Below are 21,729 nucleotides of genomic sequence, written 5' to 3' on the forward strand. Positions count from 1 at the left end.
CCAAGACCACAGAAGCATCATGTCTTTCCTGCATCCTTTCCAGATGCTTTGTGCTCAGAAGGCTTCCTTGGGGGTGGGGTGGAGGGGAGGCGTGGGGGCAGGGAGGGCTAGCTCTATTCTCCATTGGGCTTTAACAGTGACCTGTGGAGAAAATACCCTTCATCACCAATCACACTGGGCTGTAGCTCAGCCTGGGGTTCTCAGTGCCACTGCAGGCATTTTAGCGAAACGCCTTTTTAATTTTCAGGACCCTCTTTATTGCAGGTCCTGGCACGGGTCCTTGGGGACTGGCCTGGAAAAGAAAATCTAGATGACAGACACCACTCTGTGATCAAAGCAAACCCCTCCCCCCACTGCCGTGTTCCAAGGCTGGTTGTCCTTGTTTCTGTCAGTTCCATCTTCCCTTGAGTTCTTCCCAGAAGTCACCTGAGTCCTTCCTGTAACTACGTTTCCCCAGATAAGCACGGACCTGACTGCATTTTGGGGCACAGCCTGTCGGGGGACCCAGACTGAGGCCTGTCCCCCCATCCCAGCCCTGCCGCAGAAGTGAAGAGCGACGCTTCAAGCCTTGAATTATTTGGCCAAAGCATCATTAAATACCACATGGTAAAATACCAAAGAGCTAGCCCAGATCCCTGCACAGACTGTGGAGGGTTTCCACAAGTGCCGGGGGTCATGAAGTCCCAGCATCCACCTCTGATTTTTCCTCTGGTCCTCACTGCCAAGTGCCTGCATGTGTTGCATGCTTGTGGCAAGCCCAGTGCAAACAAACAGAAACACGGGGCCATTCAGGTGGCTGTCCTAAAGCTGCAGACAGCCCTGTAAGGAGCTGCAGGCATGTACCCCTGCACTTCGTCAACTCTGACGGCGACACGGGAGGCTGACCACAAACACACCAAAAGGTAACATTTTTCTGTGCCGTTTTAACTTGATTTGGCCCAATGCTCCTCATTGTTTGGTAGTCTGGGTCTTTTCTTTCTGTTTGTTAGTTTTGAATTTTGTTTCTTTGCTGTTAAATATGCTGAGAAACAATCTTCTTTATCTTATTGCCCTGAGCATCCTTGGAGGTCACCCCGCCCCCCCAGAGGGGAGGAGAGGAGTATTGTTTTGTTTTGTTTTGTTCCTAAACTCTACAAATAATAGAAGAAATGATATTGTTTGTATTGGGTGCACCTGCTTCCCTAAACCAGGGTGAGGTGTTTTGTTTTTTTTTCCTCTCCACCCCCTCTCTCCTTTTATCTTGACTGGGCGTCCTTTGTTGTTTGGTGGGAATTTGAGTGGCTCTTGCTTTCTTAGGGAACTTCCTATCCCAGGGAATTCAGAGATTCTCCCCAGGGGCCCCCAGAGACTGTATTGTTTTATTCCCCCACCCCATACCCTCCCATTTCACGTAAACACGCACCCAAACACACAAGATATTTTTATAAAGGAGCAAAAGAAACACAATCCTGAAAAGGTTTCCTGCATGTGTGCTGTGTGTGTCTGTGAATGTGTTTTTACACAAGTATGTGCATGTTACAAAAAAGGAGAATGGAAATATGTATGGTTTCCTATATGCATTCTCTTTAAACTTGACTACAACAGAAGTTAAATACAGGAATTTCTTCTCTTGCTTCCTTTGCTTTTCTCCAAGTTACAGGACAGCCCCAGCTGATCAGCAGCTCGACACCCCCTCCTCTTTGTCCCATGACCTTCTTTCCCCAGGACCAGTCTCAGCCCCTAGTTGCAGGGGGGGTCACTGGACAGCACCTACCAAAAAACGCACAGTGCAGGGAGAAATGCACTCAGCCCAGCTGGTTCCATTTTGTAAGTCTCTGGATAACGAGAATCATGCCCTTTTTCATCTTTGGCCCTCCAGCTCCTGGCAAAGAGCCTCACGCATAGAACATGCTCAGTAAATATTTGTAGAATGAATGTGGCATGACATGACTTTGGGCAAGCCACTTCGCAGCTCTAGCTCTGATTTTCTCTTCAATAAATAGGAGTCGATTTCTCGAATTTTTTTCTAACGTTATTATGATTCTCTTTGTCTAAAATGGATTTGGAGTTGTCTCTTTACAATAGTTAGGATTAGACACATGTAATAGAAAACAAAAGTTAAGTAGTATCTTAGACAAGTTGAAATTCTCCTCTCATGTAAAAGAATTCCAAAGGTGGGCAGTTCAGGACTCCAAGATGTCATCGGGGACCCAGGCTGCCATCTTCTGCCTTGTCATCCTCAGTCCAAGAGAGATGCCACCATGTCCTCCTTTCAGATGAGTGGGGGGAGAAAGTGTGGGAAGACAAAGGGCCTCTTTCACAGCTGAGCCCCAATGAAGTACTGTCCTCGAAATCCCACTCACCATTTTGCTTATATCTCATTGGCCAGGATTTAGTCACATGCCCAACCCGACCTGCAAGGAGGTATATACATTCGCTTAGCTGGACACAATATTGCCCCAAATAAACACCAGGATTGTATTACTAAGGAAGAAAAGGAGAATGGATATTGGTGTCAAGTAGCAATCTTGCTACGTTATTCAACATTGTTTGGCCTGATTTCATCCTGAAGTAGCTGTTCCCCTTTTTTAACTACCTACTCCTTCTTTGAGATCTTAAAGGTTTCCCAAATCCTGATGACATTTTCACTAGTCCTTGAAAAATGAGCAAGAGAATTGGTATTTTTCAAATGCTAAATTTATAATTAAATGCATTTGGCTTAAAGGACTGCCCTTTATTTGTGATTATTTTCATTCTTTCTCTCACACGAAAATTTGCTTTTTTCATGAAATGTTGTTTATGGAAGATGATAGTTTGTTTTTATTAATGCCTTTACTTTGAAAAATAAAAATTTTGAACTCTATGTCAGTCATCTGATTGTTTTGTAAACTGTTTTTTTTATATTGAAGTATAGTTGATTTAGAATGTTGTGTTCATTCCTGCTATATAGCAAAGTGATTCAGTTATACATATATATACATTTTTATATTCTCTTCTATTATGATTTATCTCAGGATATTGAATATAGTTCCCTGGGACATACAATAGGACCTTGTTGTTTATCCATTCTCTATGTAATAGTTTGCATCTGATAACCCTAAACTCCCCGTCCATCCCTCCCTCACCCCCTCTCCCCCTTGGCAACCACAAGTCTGTTCTCTATGTGCGTGAGTCTGTTTCTGTTTCATAAATAGGTTCATTTGTGTCATTTTTTAGGTTCCACATGTAAGTGATATCATATGGTATTTGTCTTTCTCTTTCCGACTTACTTCACTTAGTATGAAAATCTCTAGGTCCATCCATGTTGCTGCAAATGGCATTATTTCACTCTTATTTATGGCTGAGTGTATAAACTGGTTTTGTAAATTCAGAAGTCTAAGAGCATTGCCTTAGATCATTTCCTTAGTTCTCTCCCCAACCTCCATCTTCTGAGGACAGAGGGTTGAGTATATTAAACTAGAAAAACTTCAGGCACGTGAGTCTGTACCCCATCAATAATAGTAGAGAAGTAGAGAACAGAGGTGTAGTTCATTCAAGAGGAACATCAGCCTTCTGAATTCTTTTTTTTCTTTTTTTTTAATTGAAGTATAGTTGATTTACAATGTCAAGTTAGTTTCAGGTGTACAGTACAGTGATTCAGTTATACATTCATATATATATATATATATTCTTTTTCAGATTAACATTTTCACACTACTATATATAAAATAGATAACCAATAAGGACCTACTGAATAGCCCGGGGAACTCTATTTTGTAATAACCTATAAGGGAAAAGAATCTGAAGAAGAATCTAAACCTTCTCAGCTCTTGATATCAAGGGAACCTCGGAAGAGTGCTGTCCTCAGTATACACAAGCGAGGGCCTGACTCCTGGACTCTGCCAGCTGGAGTTCAAACACCGCCCCCAGAAAGTACCAGCCGAGTAATATTAAACTTAACCTCTTTATGACTAATTTTTAAAATCTATAAAATGAGGATAATAATAGAATCACTTGAATGATTTTTCTGAGGATTAAATTAGAAAATATATGAAAAGAGCTTAGCATGGTGCCTGATACATAGGATATAGTCCATAAATGTCACTTATTTTCATAGAATTTGATTGAGCTCTGAATAACTTAAAAGCCAAAATTATTAATGGCTTAAACACAGAAATGTTTGGTTTTCTCTCATGCAATCAAAGTCCAGAGGTAGTCAATCCAGAGCATAACTGGAGTAGCAGTTCCTCAAACATCAAGGACCAGATCCTTCTCTCTTTTTGCTTCACCACCCCTAGCTTGTCGCCTGGCCTGAAGATCCAGGATGGTGCTGGAGCTCCAGCCATCACATCCACAAGCAAAAAGCAGAAGAGGCATAGAAGACTGCAACTCTACCTTTACTTTCAAAAATCCTGCACAGCACTTCTGGTTCCAGCACCTTGAATAGAGTTGAGTCCCATGATGACGCCTAGCTAAAGTGGAAGCTTAAGATGGGGCGCATTGCTGTCCTGCATAAAAATTGAGATCCCGTTAATAAAGAAGGAGAGAATGAATGGTGTGGTTGGCGTGCAGTCATCTTTGCCTCAGATATAATGGTCATTGATGTTGTTGTTGTTATTACAGAAGACAGGACTCTGGGAAAGGGGAGTGGGTGGGAGCCAGAGACCCTGAGGGTCACCACCATCACAGGGGATGAGTGCAATTACAGGAACAAGAAGAATCCTGAAGGAGTGACAGGAACAGACGTCCCAGAATCCTCTAGTACTAGTTACCTCCATGGACCTCCAGGTTTTCAACAAGCCCTCTCCCCCCACCCAAATCTAATTCAGTAGATTGGGATCGGCCCAGATCATCTCTGTTTTTACCAAGCACCGCAGGTGACTGATGCAGCTGGCCCGTGTACCAGTCTGTTTCATGGGTGGATTATGTCTCCATTGGACGTACTTGTAGGATTTCTGCTTCTATAGAGGTACAATGTTATGGCTGACCCTGGGCCGTGGGAAGGGGAAGGGGAGTGGTTATAGAAGATTCTGACATTTCTACCCCCCTCAACATTCACTTAGAGATCCAATGTTTCAACTGAATTAGAATATACATATGCACCATGTTATTCAATTTCAAAATAGCTTGATCTAATTAAATTGCTCAGTGTCCAACATAAACCAGCAAGAACATATAAATACCTTAATTAATGTAAAGATGTGTTTCCTTCACAGCCATTGACTGTGTCATGTCTAGAAACCACGTGGTTAGAGATGGGGCAGAAGAGCCGTTTCACAGCTGCAGATCAGCAGCCCGAGTTCATTGTCTTTGGAAGAGAGCCAAGTTCCATATCGACAGAAAAATGAAAGTTAGTTCAACCCACAGGAAATATCATTGAAAATCAGTGTTGACGATGAGGACCAGAGTTTATCTCCCACCCACTCTCTTTGATTGCTGGACCGGTCTGCTGCTTTTTTTCTTTTTTTAATTGAGGTATAGTTGTTGTACAATGTTGTGTTAGTTTCTACTGTACAGAGAAGTGGAGTTCCCCGTGCTATACAGCAGGTTCTCATTAGTTATCTATTTTATACATATTAGTGTATATATGTCAATCCCAATCTCCCAGTTCATCCCACCACCACCCCAGTCTGCTGCTCTTAAACAAGCTTCCTGGGTAAAGGGGTAAAGGCCCAAAGTCTGCCACCTGCTTGGTTGTTCTCTGATCAGTTCACAAGCAGCCTCCCTTTCAGTGACTGGCCTCTCCCTCCTTACCTGAGTACTTTGCCCAAACCCCATATCACTCTCCTCTCATCTTCCTAAAGCAGCAATTAACAACTTTGGCTGTATTTTTTTTTGAATCGCGTGGAGGATTTTTTTAGATACTAATGCCACCTCGAGAGCTTCTGATTTAACTGGTCTGGGTGTGGATTGACCATTGGGAGTTTCTCAGTCTCCCCAGGTGACTCTTGCAAAGTCGAGATCCATTGTCCTAGCATCGTTAACAGGAAGTTACCATGTATTCAGATTTTTACTGAAGTTTCCAGTGTTAGGAAGGCATAGTTATGGCAGAAGGTGAAAAACAACTTCAAAATCAAATTTAAATACATTGTGTACTTTAAAAAAAATTTAAAAAACAACAACAGCAAAAAAAAAACTTATTCTGTCCTCTCCCTTAGGAAATTCTTCCTGGCTGGAGAGAGATTAACACCAGCTACAAATTAACTTCATCTCCGCAGGTCCCTCTCCTCCCTTTCAAGTCTCTTTCCTCCCCACCCTAGCACCCTGCATCCAGTTCTGGCATTTCTGTATACACAGTATAAGTGGTGCTCCCGAAACCATATGCACGAGTTCGTGTGAGGTTAATAAAATGCCCCAGATCTGCCTCCACAGCTGGCCAGCTGGGGATCTAGGAACCAGGCTATGCCATCCAACACATTCCACCTGGTAGTGATTTAATGCTCCAGCTAGAATACAGAGAGGGATCATTCTGGACGTTCTGGCCAACTAGGACTTTCCTGACTACAGCTGGGATTACAGGCTCTCCAGGTGGCTGGCCACCCTTCTTCCACCAGATCTGGAGAGATTGGACAGGATCACCCAGGAAATCCTCTGACTCCCAACATTCCAAGATGAGGTGCTCGCCATTCCCTGATCGGTCGGCCCAGCTCCAGTGTCCTCCCACAACCCCACTGCAGGAGCTAAGAACTTCAGGTGGCCCAGGTGAAAATGAGAGATGAGCAGGCAGAAGAGGGGAATTAGATGCTATGCTCTGTTAGGAAGAGTTCGTCTAGACCAGCGTTCCTCACCTTTCATGGCCAAACAAACCCACTACTGTGTCCCATACACCAAAAGAAAACCTCTCCTATGTGGAATTTGCTGTTTCTTGAAGGCCACCCAGATCAGACTGCAAATAACTTGTTAAATAAGTTTGTTTGTTTCTTGTTTCTTCCTGACACCCCTATGATATGCCAGACACTGCGCTAGGTGCTTTACACACATGTTAAAATATATATGCTTCAGTTGAGGCATAATTCAAGTTTTTAAGTGTTTATCTCAGCAAAATTTGATTCAAATGGGGCAGCACCAAACCAGGAGTGGCTAGGGGCACTCCACCCACAGGAGCTCAGGAGACACTTGTATAGAGAAAGTAAGGAAATTAATGATTGGCTATAGTTTAAACCTTGTTGGTATTTGTGATGGTCCTTAAGTTTCGATTTCTTTACCTTGAGGCAGTTACAGGCTTAGGCTTTGGTTTGCTTGTAGACCACCAAAGCATGAGAGCTACTTCAGTCTAATGGCTTCCTTGTTTAATTAATTTAATATACAGTATCCCTATTCATCCTCGTAGCAACCTCATGAAGAAGGTTCTGTTATCATCCCATTTCTCAGGTAAAGACTGAGGTTCAAAAAGTCTAAGTAACTTGCCCAGTGTTGCAGCTGGTAATCTGGAATTGAACCAGATTTAATTCCAGATACTTCTCTATATAATAAAAGGATTTCAGGCTTAAGGCCATCTGGATATTAAAGCTTTTGGGGCTGTGTGATATTGTGATTTATAATAAGAGATATATGTTTGGTCTTCATCCCTGTTTCTGGCACAAAGCTCCTGAAACGCTTGGAATTTCCTAAGTGGTAAGTATGATAAAGGTCTCTTTTGAAAGCCCCTTTCAACCACACCCAAATTTATGTGAATAAGAAGAATTTGGAAAGCCCCTAAGGATAGGTGCCGGTTGCCAGGGGGACCAACCAAGCGATTTGAGAGTTGGGACTTTCAGTCCCATCCCCAGACCTCCAAGGAGGGTAGAAAGGGCTGGAAATTCAGTTCTATCAATGACCAATGATTTAATCAATCACACCTCTGTCATGAACCCATAAAACCCCAAAAGGATAGAGCTCAGAGAGTGCCCTGTTGGTGAACACATCCACATGCCGGCGGGTGGCACACCCCAGTTCCAAGGGGACAGAGGGTCCTCCATTTGAGACCCTCCTGGACCTCACCCTTTGCACCTCCATACCTTTTCATCTGGCCGTTCATCTGTATCTTATATAATATGCTTTATAATAAACTGGTAAATGTAAGTAAATATTTCTCTGAGTGCTGTGAGCTGCTCTAGCAAATTAATTGAAGCTAAGGAGAAGGTTTTGGGAACAGAATCTCCAATCTGTAGCCAGTTGGTCAGAAGCACACAGAGCACAGGCATCTGAAGTGGGGGGAGGCGGGCACTGAGCAGCTTTGTGGGACTGAGCCCCTAACCTGTGGAATCTGACACTATCTCCAGGCAAACTGTGTCAGAATTGAGTTCAATTGTAGGACACCCAGTCAGTATCCACTGAGAATCGGAAAATCGCTTGGTGGTGTGGAAAAAACCCACATCAGAGATGGCACACTCCACAGAACAATTTTGAGAAACTCTCTCTACCATATTTTAAAATTGATATCTAAAATTTTTCCTAAGTTTAAGTAGTGGCAAAAAAATTGCAATTTTCACGGTGTAAGGTTGATGTCTAATAAAATGTTAAAGGCAGCCAATGAAAACTAAATTCCATAATGACTTTATATCAGCCATCATCTTTTATGGAAATACTAGAACAATTTCCTCTTGGACAGTGGGAAATATTACTTCATTCCTTTTTCTCTTTGAATTCCTATTGCCATTTCACGTCCCCACTGAATTTTATCCTAGTAACAATTTTATGTTTGAAAGTATTTTCTTGCTCTTATCATAGTTATTTCTAATAGAGATATGTACATCAATTTAATTTTTCTTTTTTTAGTTTTTTATTTCTTGTGACCATTAGGCTGTAAGTAATAGAAAGAAGGGAGGAAGGAAGAAAGGAAAGAAGTGTGAGAGGAAGAAAGGAAGAAAGGAAAAAAGGAAAGAAAATTCTGGCTTGAGTTATTACAATTATTAGTACTGTACAATTAATTAATATTTTGATAAATTTATTATTAAAAGTAAAATGTTATTGAATGTGCATCTCTTCTTAATAAAATAAATAGAACTTTTTTCCTCCAAGTAGTTCATGTATAAATGAATGAATATTGCCAGAAATCACATTCTGATGACCCATCATCAAAATTATTAGTAATGTTCCAGGAGCTAACGATTTAGGTCAGTCTTCATTTTGATGAAAGTGAAGAATTGTGAAGTACCTACCTTTCAAAAATATTTGTTACATAGTCATTAGTTCTCTTCCCAATTCTGGGAAATATACTAAAAAAGATTTACCAAGCCTCATTGAGGAGCTATTAATTACACCAATGTCTCTTCTATTAGAGGGACCTAAGGGATGAGCATTGGAAATAACTGAAAAGAACTATTTGAGTTTCACTACGTGAAAGGGGAAAGACAGTCACTGTAGCAACCACATGTCTTGCCAATGCTTTGCACTTACCCTACTCTTTGGAGAGGGATTCAGTCTTGGATGGTATTTTGAGAATGGAAGAGGCAAGGTCATTATATGATCATTGGAACCATTCCTACCACCTCCTCAATATTTCTAAATTCAAGTCATGTTAACATGAACCAAAACACCCTATTTTATCGGCCGTGTTTCACCCACAACCAAGAATATGTGTAAGACAGGTAGAAACAGAAAGCCAATGGTGAGTTTATAGCTCCTCAATTATCACTAGGGGACAATTCCTGAAACCAAGTGTCAAAACTGTCCCTTTGGTTGGTGCCTTGTAAGTTTCTGTGTCCACAGACTTGGGATGGGTGAGGGTATGGCTTTCTTCTGTAATATAGGGGAAAGCCCACGGTGGGCATGGAAGGGAGAAGATCAAACTTGTAAGTCAAGAATTGCATACATGTGATGGTTTAGCATTCAGACATTGATGCTTATAAAACAGTTGTAACCATGTAACTGTCACCCTTGGAAAGTCTTACAAAACCTAGTCTGTTTCCTACCTGAAGCTCTTTAACATCCAGGCAACTAGCTTCTGCTTCATTGCCCTCTGTGCCGGGCAGCGCATCTTCTCTCAGAGCAGTCTGTTCCATTTTCAGGCTTCTGAAGTCAATAGAAAGTATCAGAGGAGACCGCCTACCAAACTGAAATCAATCAGTTGATAAATTGAGTTTGTGTATTTAAAAAATAATGGACTATTTATTTATTTATTTATTTTCAGCTGCTTTGGGTCTTTGTTGCTGCATGCGGGCTGTCTCTAGCTGTGGTGAGCAGGGGCTACTCTTCATTGTGGTGCACGGGCTTCTCACTGCACTGTCTTCTCTTGTTGCAGGGCACGGGCTCTAGGTGCATGGGCTCAGTAGTTGTGGCTTGCAGGCTGTAGAGCGCAGGCTCAGGAGTTGTGGCACACGGGCTTAGTTGCTCCGCGGTATGTGGGATCTCCCCAGACCAGGGCTCAAACCCGTGCCCCTTGCATTGGCAGGCGGATTCTTAACCACTGCGCCACCACGGAAGCCCAAAAAATAATGAACTTCTGATATACCATTGAATCCTAGCTTTGCCTCTTAACAATTGGATGGTTTTGGACAAGTGTCTTCATCTTGCAAAATCTCACTTTCCTCATCTGCATAAGAGAAAATAATGCTGACTTTTCAGAGTAACCAGTCTAAAAATATCAATGTATGAAAGGCCCCTAGCCCAGTGCCTGGAATATTGTAAACACTGAGTAAAGAATTGTTCTCATTCAACCAATTCCTGAACCTTCTAATTGTCCCATCATCCAGCTCACATTTCTCTTTCTGTTCTAGGAGACAGAGGAACACTTGGTCAAGTAACCTGCTGCAGGACAGATGCATGATTCTGCAGTGTCCCTCCACTTCCCATGGCCCAGCAGCATAAGCGTTTTCAAAAAGAATGGGGATACAGAAGGCAGGGTTTATTGTTTGTGAAATCTTATTCACAAAGAGTGAATGAGAACAGGTGCTTTTCCTTTTTGGAAGTGCTCCAAACGACCACGTTAATCGTTTGTCTTAAAATTTTGCCCTGTATTAACATTAAACTCACTGGTTCATAGCACAGAAAATCTATCTTCTCTTTAAAAAGATCCAGTCTCCTAGAATCTCTTCCTGAAATGGAAACATTTCACTGTTCCCTCAAATCACCAGCACTGGCATGGCAATCCCGGGCATAGGCTCCTTTCATTGGCTGGGGTCTCATTCCTTCGACTACATGTGCACTTCTCTGCTGAGTGAGGGACAACGAATAAACAATTTTTTTAATAATAACTGCCGTCAACCATATCCTGACAAATCTCCTTCTGCTTTCTCTTAACGACACCTTGAATAGACCAAAGAACTTTCTTGTCACTTTCCGTGAATGAAGTTCAGTCCACTTTAAAATGCCAATCATCTCCTTTCTCATTAGCAACTCATCCCCCATCTCATCATCAGCTCAATTGTGGGAAACTGGCAGGGGAGGGGGCAGCTCAGGGAAGGAGGGGGGGCACCATCTGCCCTTGGGCCTCTCTTCCTCCTTTAGCACCTTGAAAGGTGGGAGTGGGGTTCATGTTCCAGGCAAGTTCTGGTTCTAGAATTCCTCCACCCCTTACCTTCCCAAGGTTGACTGCTCTGGTTGACAAGTCAGCGGGAGGGGCAGTCACCCATGTTCTCTCTGTGGCTCTATCGCTTCCCCTCAGCAGAGTCCTCTGCTGATGTGATGCTTTCCAAATAGATGACGTGCATGGTATCTGGGGGGAGATGTTCAGCTTCACCTTAATCCCCTCTGTTTCCAAGAACCCCACCCCATGCAGAAGAAGGCAGCTCAGCTCTATCTACCTTCAGGCCTGACGGTGGTCCAAGCCCCAAACCCACTTTCTTTGAATCCTGTAGCCTCATTTAGCCACTGCAATCCCCTGTGAAACCTTTCAACTCACCTACACCCACAGGGAGGGGAGAGAAAGGCCCCACTAGGCCAGCTCCTCACAGTGGCAATCATTTTCTTTCTCATGCTCTTTCCATCCTCTTAGGAAAGCTGGGATGGGGTCAGCGATGGGGCTATGGTTGAACATGGCAGGGATAGTTTGACTTCCTATTAAAAACCCTGAAGGAGGTATTGGGCCAAAAGTGGGTTTCGGTTCTTTAGAATGTAAGGTATTTACTGCTTCTGTGCCCTCAGCAGGAAAAACTACACTCAAGATCCTACTACAAACCATTGCTATTTGATGGTCAGAATCAAAGTCAAGAATGAAAGTCCCCTTCCCATCACAACCCTACATTGTCTCTGCCCATGTGAGGATATGGGTCTCCACCTGAGAACCACTGGCCTCCGCTTTCGTAAGACTCACTCTTTACATACTCAAAATATGAGTGAAAATAGTTTACCTACTATTCCTCCAGCCCCCAACTTATCCCAGACTCTGATAGTTTAGTTCATTTAACCTTGTCACATTTCATCTAAATATTTTATCTGTGTTGCTCTTCTGTGGGGCCTAGGTGGATGCAGTCTGTTCACGTAACAGAACTTCTTTTTTCTCCACTTCTATAAATGCAGATGCGGTACTTCCCCACCCCAAAAGGTTGGGCTAAAACGTGGCAAGATCAAAAAATACGGAGACCCCTTAACTGGAGAGAAGGTGCAGGTGAAGGTGAATTAAGAACTAAATGCTTTTGGGGGGAAGAGTAGGGTCTTTAAAAAAAAAATATATATATATATATATATATGAATGTTTATTGAGTGCTTACTATGTGCCCAGCATTTTTTACGTACTTTATATATACATTAAATACCACATGTGAAACTCACAAGACAGCAGTAAGTTACAATTATACTCCCATTTTACAGATGAGGAAACTGAGTCACAGATTGTTTACACAAGCGTCAGAACAGGGATCTGGCTCCCGAGTTGGCTCTTGACTGCCAAATTGAGTCATCACGGAATAGAGAGTCACAGGAGTTGGGAAAGGAGGCCTTTGCCAATGTGATCCAGGAAGGCCCCTCTGAGCAGTGACATGGGGCTGTGACCCGAACAAGAAGGAGCTATCTGCCAAGACCCAGGAGAAGCATTCCAGGGAGAAGGAACACAAGGGGCCAAGGCCCCAGGGAGGAGAAAAAGTTATTTTGCTCCAGGTAACAGGCAGGGGCAGAGAGAAAGGCAGAGCGTGGCATGGCAACAAACGGAGGGGTGGGCTGGCCAGATAAGAGTAGGGTCTTTTGTGGGGAATATCAAAAAGGTGACCAATGTCCCCCCAACCCCACTAAGCACACACCAAAAAGGAAATAGACTTGAAGAATGATATTTGAGTTAGATTTGTAAGCAGAATTTTATAATAGTGAAGAGAAAACACTGACGTGAAACATGAAATTCCCTTCCCTGGTAGTTTTTAAAATAAATGGTTGGGGTGGGGAATAGGGGGGATAGAGACATATCTGTTTGGATCTGTTCTGTTCCACTTCTTAGTGATAACAAAAAGGGGAGTTAGATTCACTCATTCATTCAACAAATATTTGAGTCCCTCCTACATGCCGGTCACTGTTTGACAGTCTGTAGAAGTGAACAAACCAGGCAAAACAGACAGTAAACAGACAATCGATGAAATATATATTCTGTCAGATAATGCTAAGTACTGTGGAGAAAAACAAAGAGGAAAGGGAGGCAAGGGTGGCAGGAACAGGCGATGAGGGGGTAAAGGGGGGATGTTTTAAGTAGGGTCCTAAGGGAAGACTGCAAGGGAAGGCGACCTTTGAGCAGAGCCCCAAGTAGATGACAGGTTACAGGAAGATAAGCAGATAGCTGGGGGAAGAACATTCCAGGCAGAGGGAAAAGCCGGTGCAAAGGCCTGGAGGTGAGCGCATGCTTGGCAAGTTCTAGCAACAGCACAGTGCAATGTGGCTGGGGCAGAGTGACGGAGGGGCGGGCGGTAGGAAATGAGGTCAAAGAGGATGATTCAGGGCTCAAATATGTCCTCCTTTAACTTATGATTCAATTCCGCATGCATGAAACGTTCCTACACACCAGAGACAAAACCATGCCCTCAGGGGAGAGATTAACAACAACAATGAAACATAAATAAATAAAAGTAGCTACAGAAAATTTTCAGTCATCAACTCTCTCTCAGGTATCAGCCTGTCTCTTTCTGCCTAACATGGTGTTTTCGAGTCTCTTCTGCTAAATCAAGCCATAGACCACCTAGCAACTGCCTATGAATGATTAAGAGTTTTCAAATTCAGGCACAGTCTTTTCACTTGAATATATGTCAAACCCAACACAAAGCACTTAATGAAAAATATGAACAGAATAGTCAATAGGATGGGAAATGTGACAACATAACCCTGAAGCGGAGTGATATCATAGCCTATTAGCACAAAATCCAGAAACCTCCCGTGTTCCCCAGACCCATCTCTCCACAATTGTTTACCGCCGGGTTTCTCTGGGACTTGTGGGCCTGGGGAAACAGTTCTGACGCAAATGCATGTCAATACCTGCAGACGATTCAGAAAGGCCTGGGTTTCTCCTTCTTTGCTTCTTTCTCCCCTCTCCCGGCCCCACCCCAGAGCAGAACACTAAAGCATCCGAGTGAAAAGCCCTGCAGCTCATCAAGATCAAGACAGGCATTATATTTCAAGTTGAGGTTCAAAACAGTTTGCTCTTTGCCAGGACTTCTTTCTCCCTGAAATCAGATGGCGCCTCTGAGGACTTCAGTGTCCTGAGTCAAAAGCAAGGTACACACCCGCTCTTTCACTGAAGGCCACCAGGCTGAGACCCCGTCTTCATCCTCGGTCAAGTGAACACAAGGACCAAGTGGAGAGCACCTTCAGAAGAGGTTCCTGTGAAGGGTCCAGGCTTAGAATAAAAGGAATGATTTCAGTTTCTCTCTTCTTGTGGAAATATGACAACCCAGAAATAATTTTTAAAATCTCTGCCCCTTATCTTTACATAAGACCACCTACATCTGCCTAATTACTGAACTGTTTAGTTTATGTCAGGTGACTATTTCTCCATTAAGCATATCCATAGGCCATGCATGACAAAGACACTGTATTAGAAAAGTTTCGCCCTCAGAGAGAGCCTTTCAGATTAGAGCCCTTAGATGAGAGTAGGCTGCTACCCACTGACCCAGTCTTGCTGGAAGACAGCTTTCTGTGAATTAGTAACCAACCTACATAAATTGGGCAATTTCACATAAAAATCTAAAATTGGAGATGCTCTTGAAAACTTAAAAGATCTGGCAACGCTGGACCAAAATTCCTACGTAGAAACAACTGGTGTGACCCTTCAGACAGAAAGTGCAGGGAGCACATGCTCCCTGGGTCAGCACCCACTGGCTGATACCCCTGCATCCTTCCCCATTAGTGCCTTTCCCTGGGAGTACGCACCTGGGACCCCCACATCTAGTCCAACCACTTTATGGGACAGACGAGGAAAGCAGGGTCCAGAGAATTTTAAATGACTTACCTAAGGTCACTCAATCAGATAAAAGCAGAGCAGGAACCAGAATTCGGCTCTCCTTCCCAAGACACCCCCATTCCCTGGAGCTCCAGTTGTGAGAGAAATTGAGCTCTATTTGAAGCAGCTTCTCAAATGATATTAGCTCTGAAGTTATTTTAATTATAAATCACCGGTGCAATCTAACGAAGACATCAAAGCTGTGATACTGGTATAGACGAGAAGGGCTGGGGAAAAGTACAACTAGGAGATATAGAGCTTTCTGAGGGATTTAAAATGTAAGTAATCTATATGGAAAATATCATGATTTTTGTGACTGAGTGCAACAAAGAAAAGCTGAATAAAAGTCACATCCTAATTGAACTATACTGAATAAATTAGCAATGATACGTCTTGGATTATTTTTCTCTCTAAATCTAAAAAAGATTTAGACTGAGAGGTTTTTCTAAAGCATGAATTCTGCCCACCTATCTTTCATGTCATTAATTCATGGTAATGTATATATAATGAAGATAATGGGTAATTATTGAGGACTTTCAAGATTCTTTATAAGTGATATTATTTTCTCCATAAGGTAGATTTACAGGCCAACCTAAAAACATCTTGTTTACATGGGTAGAAGTATTACAAATGTATATATAATATAAAAGTATAGGGCTTCCCTGGTGGCGCAGTGGTTAAGAGTCCGCCTGCCGATATAGGGGACACGGGTTCGTGCCCCGGTCCGGGAAGATCCCACATGCCGCGGAGCGGCTGGGCCCGTGAGCCATGGCCGCTGAGTCTGCGCGTCCAGAGCCTGTGCTCTGCAACGGGAAGGGCCACAACAGTGAGAGGCCTGGGTACCGGAAAAAAAAAAAAAAAAAAAAGTATGGTATCACTAATGACCCTGATGTTTTCATCCTACCTCAACTCAGAATAGAAATGAGAGTTTTTCTACATTCATTTTTCTACATACCACTGGCTTATCATCATAACTCCATTCTCTTTCCCAGGAAGCTCAGACTCCATCTCCACGATTTCCAGAAACCTGTCACCTTGAAGAGGTTTAAAAAGAAACCAAAATATTTCTTCCTGTACGGGGTCTTAGTTCCCAGACCAGGGATGGAACCCAGGCCCCCAGCAGTGAAAGGGCCAAGTCCTAACCACTGGACCACCAGGGAATTCCCACCCAAAATATTTCTTTGGAAAACTATGTAATCTTGAAAATCACCCCCCCATCCCCCTTCCAAAAAAAGAAAAAATTACTAACCAGCTGGTGACATACGGGTCATTGATATGACAAGTGGAACGTGCCACACGTTTACGGTTGCACAGTGCTTCCAGCAGGGCCGGTAAAATGAGAGGCTTTCTTTCTTTCCTACCACATTAGCAGCCATCTAAACCTGGGTGCCACAGAGAGCATCTAAGACAGTCTAAGCACAATGCTGTTCAGTAATGCTGTAATGCCATGTGAAATCCCGGCTGCTAAAATTACACTGACACTTGGCAGAAATTATCATCACACTTCCCATCACAGCATTATGACAGGCAGAAAGACTGTCTGCGTGGTACAGGCAGCGCTCAGAGCAGAACCGAGGACACACAGAGAAGGGTTGAGTGGGAGCTAGCCTTTGAAACCCACAATCAGAAAAATGCCACAGTCTCCATCCATCCCCTTCCTGGGGACCCAGATGTCACTGCTAAAGTTCAAAGTCCCAACTTCGCTTTGCCTTCATTTCTTAATCAGAGGAGGGAGGAAGAGTTCAGTGGTCAGGCAAAGAAAAGGAAGGCTCTATTTCATCCACAGAGTGGCTTTTCTCCTTCTGCTCTCTACCCACCCTCAGGATCAAGGCAAACTCCTTCGGAGCTAGGAGACCCCTTAATCGGCAGAAGGACGGCTTTTAAAGCAACGGGAAGGCACTCCTCTCCCCGGAGGCCAAGATTACTGCCTCTGTTCCGGCAGGGGTTTGTTCTAACCTCAAGCACGTGTCTGCTTCCTCACTACACAGAGAAGGAGTCAAATGCAACTAAAGGGTTAAACAAATGCCTTGGAAATCAGACAAGGAAAGACTCCTGGAGCCATGCAGGTGCGGAATTACAGCCTGCTATCGCTCACCAGGCCTCAGCTTCCCGGGCTCAGAATTAGCAAGGTTTGGCTTTTCTTGTTTTGCCATTAAAAAAAAAAAAAGAAAAGAAAAAAGAAAGAAATTTAATATTCTGTTCCCCCTGCATAGAACTGAGCACACAGTAGATGTCCTCAGTAAATATTTGTTGAACGGTCAACACGGTTTTATGATTTCATCAGAGTTCTCTCCCACCCTGCAACTACCAGTCTGATTTGAGGTTTCTGGTCCATAGACGGCCAGTTTAGGGCCAGATCATCTGACATAACAGCTAGAGGACTATGTCCCCTTATGGGAGTCACACCAAAGCTCTGCACCATAATGAAGTCACCTTATTCAAAATCACAAATACCAAGAACAATGAGATTATTAAACATAAGAAAACTGATGACCAGGCAAAATGAAAACGAGAGACAATTTATCTCATCTTAGCCAATAGAGGGAATGGCTAAAGTATGTAAGACATATACTGGAGAAGAATTTGTTCTTTTTTATTTAGTCACAACACATCAGTACAACAGAGGTCAAACCCAGTTCAGTGGAGGTTGTTTAAACTACACCTGCTAAAGGAATAAACCTGTAAAATGATGCTTTAATAGCCCAAATCAAATTAAACCAAATAGAAGGCAGCAAAGCCCTTTTAAGTATCTCAATAACCACATTTCCATGCACCAAAAAGGAAAACACAACATAAAAATTTCCAGTGAAAAGAAAATATGGCAGCTCCAGGAAGAATTAGGTTATGCATTTAACAGGTTCCACTGGACTATTCCATTGACCACTTGCACACCATGATCACTTATCCATGTTGACATCTGTGAACTTGAGATCTGTGAAATTAAAAATTCATTGCATTGCTTGGGGCTGGTAAATGCAGACATATTCTACGCAAATCATCTTCTGTCTCTTCCCTGCCAACTCCAAATGGGGACCTCTCCTAACCAAGTCCTGGTAGACGACAGCAATTGGACATTCAGATTCAGGGGCCCTGACGGTTTGTACATTCACCCTACTGCTGTAGGAAGCAGGGAATTAGCTAGTCCTCTTTCTTGGATAAAGCTAATCATCTGATTTGTCAACGCTTTATTCAGAAATATAAAATTCGATATAGCCCCCCAGAAAAAGAATATCATTTATACAACACCTTAACTGTCAAAATATTAACAAACAGCATCATGTTAACATTGAGCATAGTGGTTTGTAAAATTAATTCTAAAAAGAGACTGTATACAAGGAGAAAAACCGACCAAAAATACTAAATGTTAAAATTCCCAAAACTTTGAGGCAAAATGGAATCATTCTTAGACAGATAGGTTTACAAAGTAAATTAGGCACAGTCCAAACCTATCACCAATTTGTTGGTTTATATTCACTATTTCAATTTAATGTCTGGAACAAAATTTAACAACTAGTTTTTAAAAACTGCTAATACATGACATGATAAAAAAAACATTAAAAAAGAAAAAGTGAACCAACAAACCTTTCGTCTTTCAACAAAATTTATCTGAAAGTGTACCTTCTTCCTTTTTATTTTACTGATGACTTTAAGGTGATGTTGGCAACAGCCCAGCTCAGCTGGGATTTTAAGCTTTCCCTTCCCTCATTCTACAGCATCAGTTCTTTAAAAAGCTCCAATCTCCGTCCCCCAAGGTCTATAGGGTTTGCCAAGGTTTGCTGCCTGCGTGGGTGCCGAAGGGCTCAGTGCATTGGGAGAGAGTAAGTGGAAGGAGCCAAAAGAGAAGGGGAAGGCCGACAGGGAGGCCACCGAGGAGAGCAGAGGCGGCGAGAGTTTGGAGGCGGAGGTGACCACGGGGAGCACCGGTCCAAGGCTGCCGCTAGGGGGCGCCCGCAAAGCCGACGCCTCCGGATGTGCCGTGGCCAACCTGCCCTGGTGGTGGGGTTCCGTGGGCGAGGCCGTGGTGCCAGTGTTCCCGTGGCCATTCTGGGGCAGCAACAGGGGGTGCGCGACGTGCGGGTGATGTCCGAAAGCACTCCCCCAGGGAATGTGTCCAAGGCCTGCGTGAGCGCCGCTTGCCGCTTCCCGCTGGGAGGCATAGTTGTTCAGATGTGAGACCAGTCGAACTCGAAGCGGGTCCGTGGCATCTAGTCCTTCAATGATGCTCAGGTAACGGGCGACTTCTGCCAGGCATTCCCGAAACCCCAAACTCCGATAGTCCATAGCAAGGGCGTGCGCGTCAAAATAGCCTGGGGAAACGAACAAAAGAAAAACCTCAGAGCTTTGCTCATTTCCCGCATTTCTTCAATCCCAAAGGCAGCCCTTCCTGGCAAATATCTACATCCTTTTTTTAAAAAAAACGGCATTCACGGGCTCTTCTGAAAGTCCAAATATTTGGGAGTCGACCAAAATCTTTGCATTAATCAAAATGAGAAGTATGTCTTTGCTAATGCAAGTTCAAAGCCCAGTTAGAGACTGCCAAGCAGAAATTGGAATTATACCCTACCGGCAGATGAAACTATGTTCATTCCTTTCATGTTTTCCCTCAACAACAACAAAAAATACATCAAGGACAGAAAAACCACAGAGTAGTGAAATTCATTAGACACACAGATGTAAGTTATCATCATGGAGCTTTTAGGCACTTGGTCCAGAGTAAAGCATTTTTCCGGCTGGAGACAGACACACAGACCTCCTCTGTCTCCCACCTTCCTTTGGGTTTTCTCTACTTAACCACAACAGGTTTCTTTCCTCAACAGTCATGTGGCAGCTTATTCTTTAAGAATCTTGTATATGAAATTAAGAGTATATACTTAAAAAAAAAATCTTTTTCTCAAAAAGGTTAACAAACAATTGTGGTTTGAGCTAACTGATCAGAGCTGTCACAGCTTTAGGGCACCTCACCCATAATAGGAATTTTCCAAAAGAAGGTGCATACGCTTAATTTGCAGAGGGCTGGGGTGATGAATTCACTGGAGAAAAACCTATGCGCACGTGAAAATGCACTGACAGGCAACCCCACACACCACACACCGTTCTCTCCCCACCCCCAAAGCACACAGTAAAAATAAGACAGCGACTGCACCAATCCTGGCCATCGGTGGCTGTTCACTCTTCCCCCACCGGACTAGAGATGTACCTTTCCCTCCTGCAGTGTGCAGCATTTTCAGGTGATCCACCGTCATCTGCAGGATCTCGGCTTTTTCTAGCTTGGCAGATCCCTAGAGAAGAGAACAACAACAACAACAAAAACTGATTTGGCACCAAGTGCTTTTGGGGAACAACTTAAAATATATATGCACATATATGCTGTGTCAACCATAAAAGTACAGACAAGAGCAAAATAAATTATCTTCCAAAATATGTTGGACTCTGTATGAATTCATTTCCTCCGCACAAACAACGCAGTTATTTTCCAAGGCACGGGTAAGGTTTAGATTAATGAGGGGAAGAATTCTGAAGGCGTGGATAGCTACACGGAGAGCTCTATCTACTTTCACCATTACCTGCTTCTCAAAAGCACTGGGTACCAGCCTCCTCAGCTCAGACAAACTGTTATTGATCCGATCTCGTCGGCGCTTCTCAATGATCTGTAGAAAGCAGGCAAAACAAAGGGGTACATTTCCATTCCGACTGTAAATTCCAAAGTGAAGAAAGGTGGTTTTTCCCGTTAATTAATAAAACAAAACAACCCCCACCCCCCACCCCCAAAAAAAGGGTGCACTGTAAAGAGACTCACGCCTCTCCGTCTTTTCCTGGCCAAGATCTGTGAAGATGTAGTTGGGGACATGGAACCTAGAGCCGAACTCAAGTTCCTAAATGGGGGGTGGGGGGGGACAGGAATCGCCGTTAAGCGAGAGGAGGTGATCTGAGGGGTCGCCCCCACGCCCTCCCCGTACTCAGATTTTTTTTTTGGCAACTTGGTCTTCAAGAGCCTCCGGGATCTTCACCCGGGGCGGAGGCCCGCCGGAGATGCGCGGAGGTCAGTGCAGGGCGCCGGCGTGCCCCGGGCCCTTGGGCGCTGTCACCGAGGCCAGACGGCGCTCGCCTCCCGCTCCCGTTCCCGCTCCACCGCCGCCAACTCACCCATTCTCATCCGCACTCTCCTTTTCCACCTCGATGGTCTCGTCCAGCTCGCTATCGGAGGAGCTGTACTCGGGGTGGGCTCGCTTCATGCTGGCTACGCGGGGGATCCGGGGGAGGGTCGGCGCGGCGGGCAGGGAGGAGTTAACTGCAGCGGCGCCTCTCCGCGCTCGGCTGCTCGCGCTCCGCACACACTGGTCCGGCTCACTCTCTGCCTCCGGTTAAAACTCAACCATCCCTTTCCCACGCTGCGCCCCTTCCCAGGGCCCTGGGGAGGGCGGAGGAGTAGAGGGGGCGGG

At 43.9% G+C, this 21,729-nt stretch overlaps 1 protein-coding gene across 3 annotated transcripts; it reads right to left on the bottom strand.

Annotated features, from left to right (window-relative positions):
• Positions 1–17,986: 17,986 nt before the first annotated feature.
• On the bottom strand, positions 17,987–21,522 carry HEY1 (hes related family bHLH transcription factor with YRPW motif 1; the record flags this gene model as incomplete). Of its 3 annotated transcripts, none has more annotated exons than XM_082858315.1 (5): positions 17,987–19,596; positions 20,487–20,568; positions 20,854–20,937; positions 21,087–21,162; positions 21,434–21,522. In XM_082858315.1, the coding sequence occupies 5 exons, from the start codon at positions 21,520–21,522 to the stop codon at positions 19,013–19,015; spliced, it is 915 nt and encodes a 304-aa protein (XP_082714441.1). In that variant the 3' UTR covers positions 17,987–19,012. The 3 variants fall into 3 exon arrangements, with proteins under 3 accessions (XP_082714441.1, XP_082714442.1, XP_082714440.1); XM_082858316.1 differs by having other exon boundaries at positions 20,842–20,937; XM_082858314.1 differs by having other exon boundaries at positions 21,072–21,162.
• Positions 21,523–21,729: the final 207 nt, after the last annotated feature.

The sequence above is a fragment of the Leucopleurus acutus genome, assembly GCF_964270905.1.
Source record: "Leucopleurus acutus genome assembly, chromosome: 17".
In the NCBI taxonomy this organism is placed as follows: domain Eukaryota; kingdom Metazoa; phylum Chordata; class Mammalia; order Artiodactyla; family Delphinidae; genus Leucopleurus; species Leucopleurus acutus.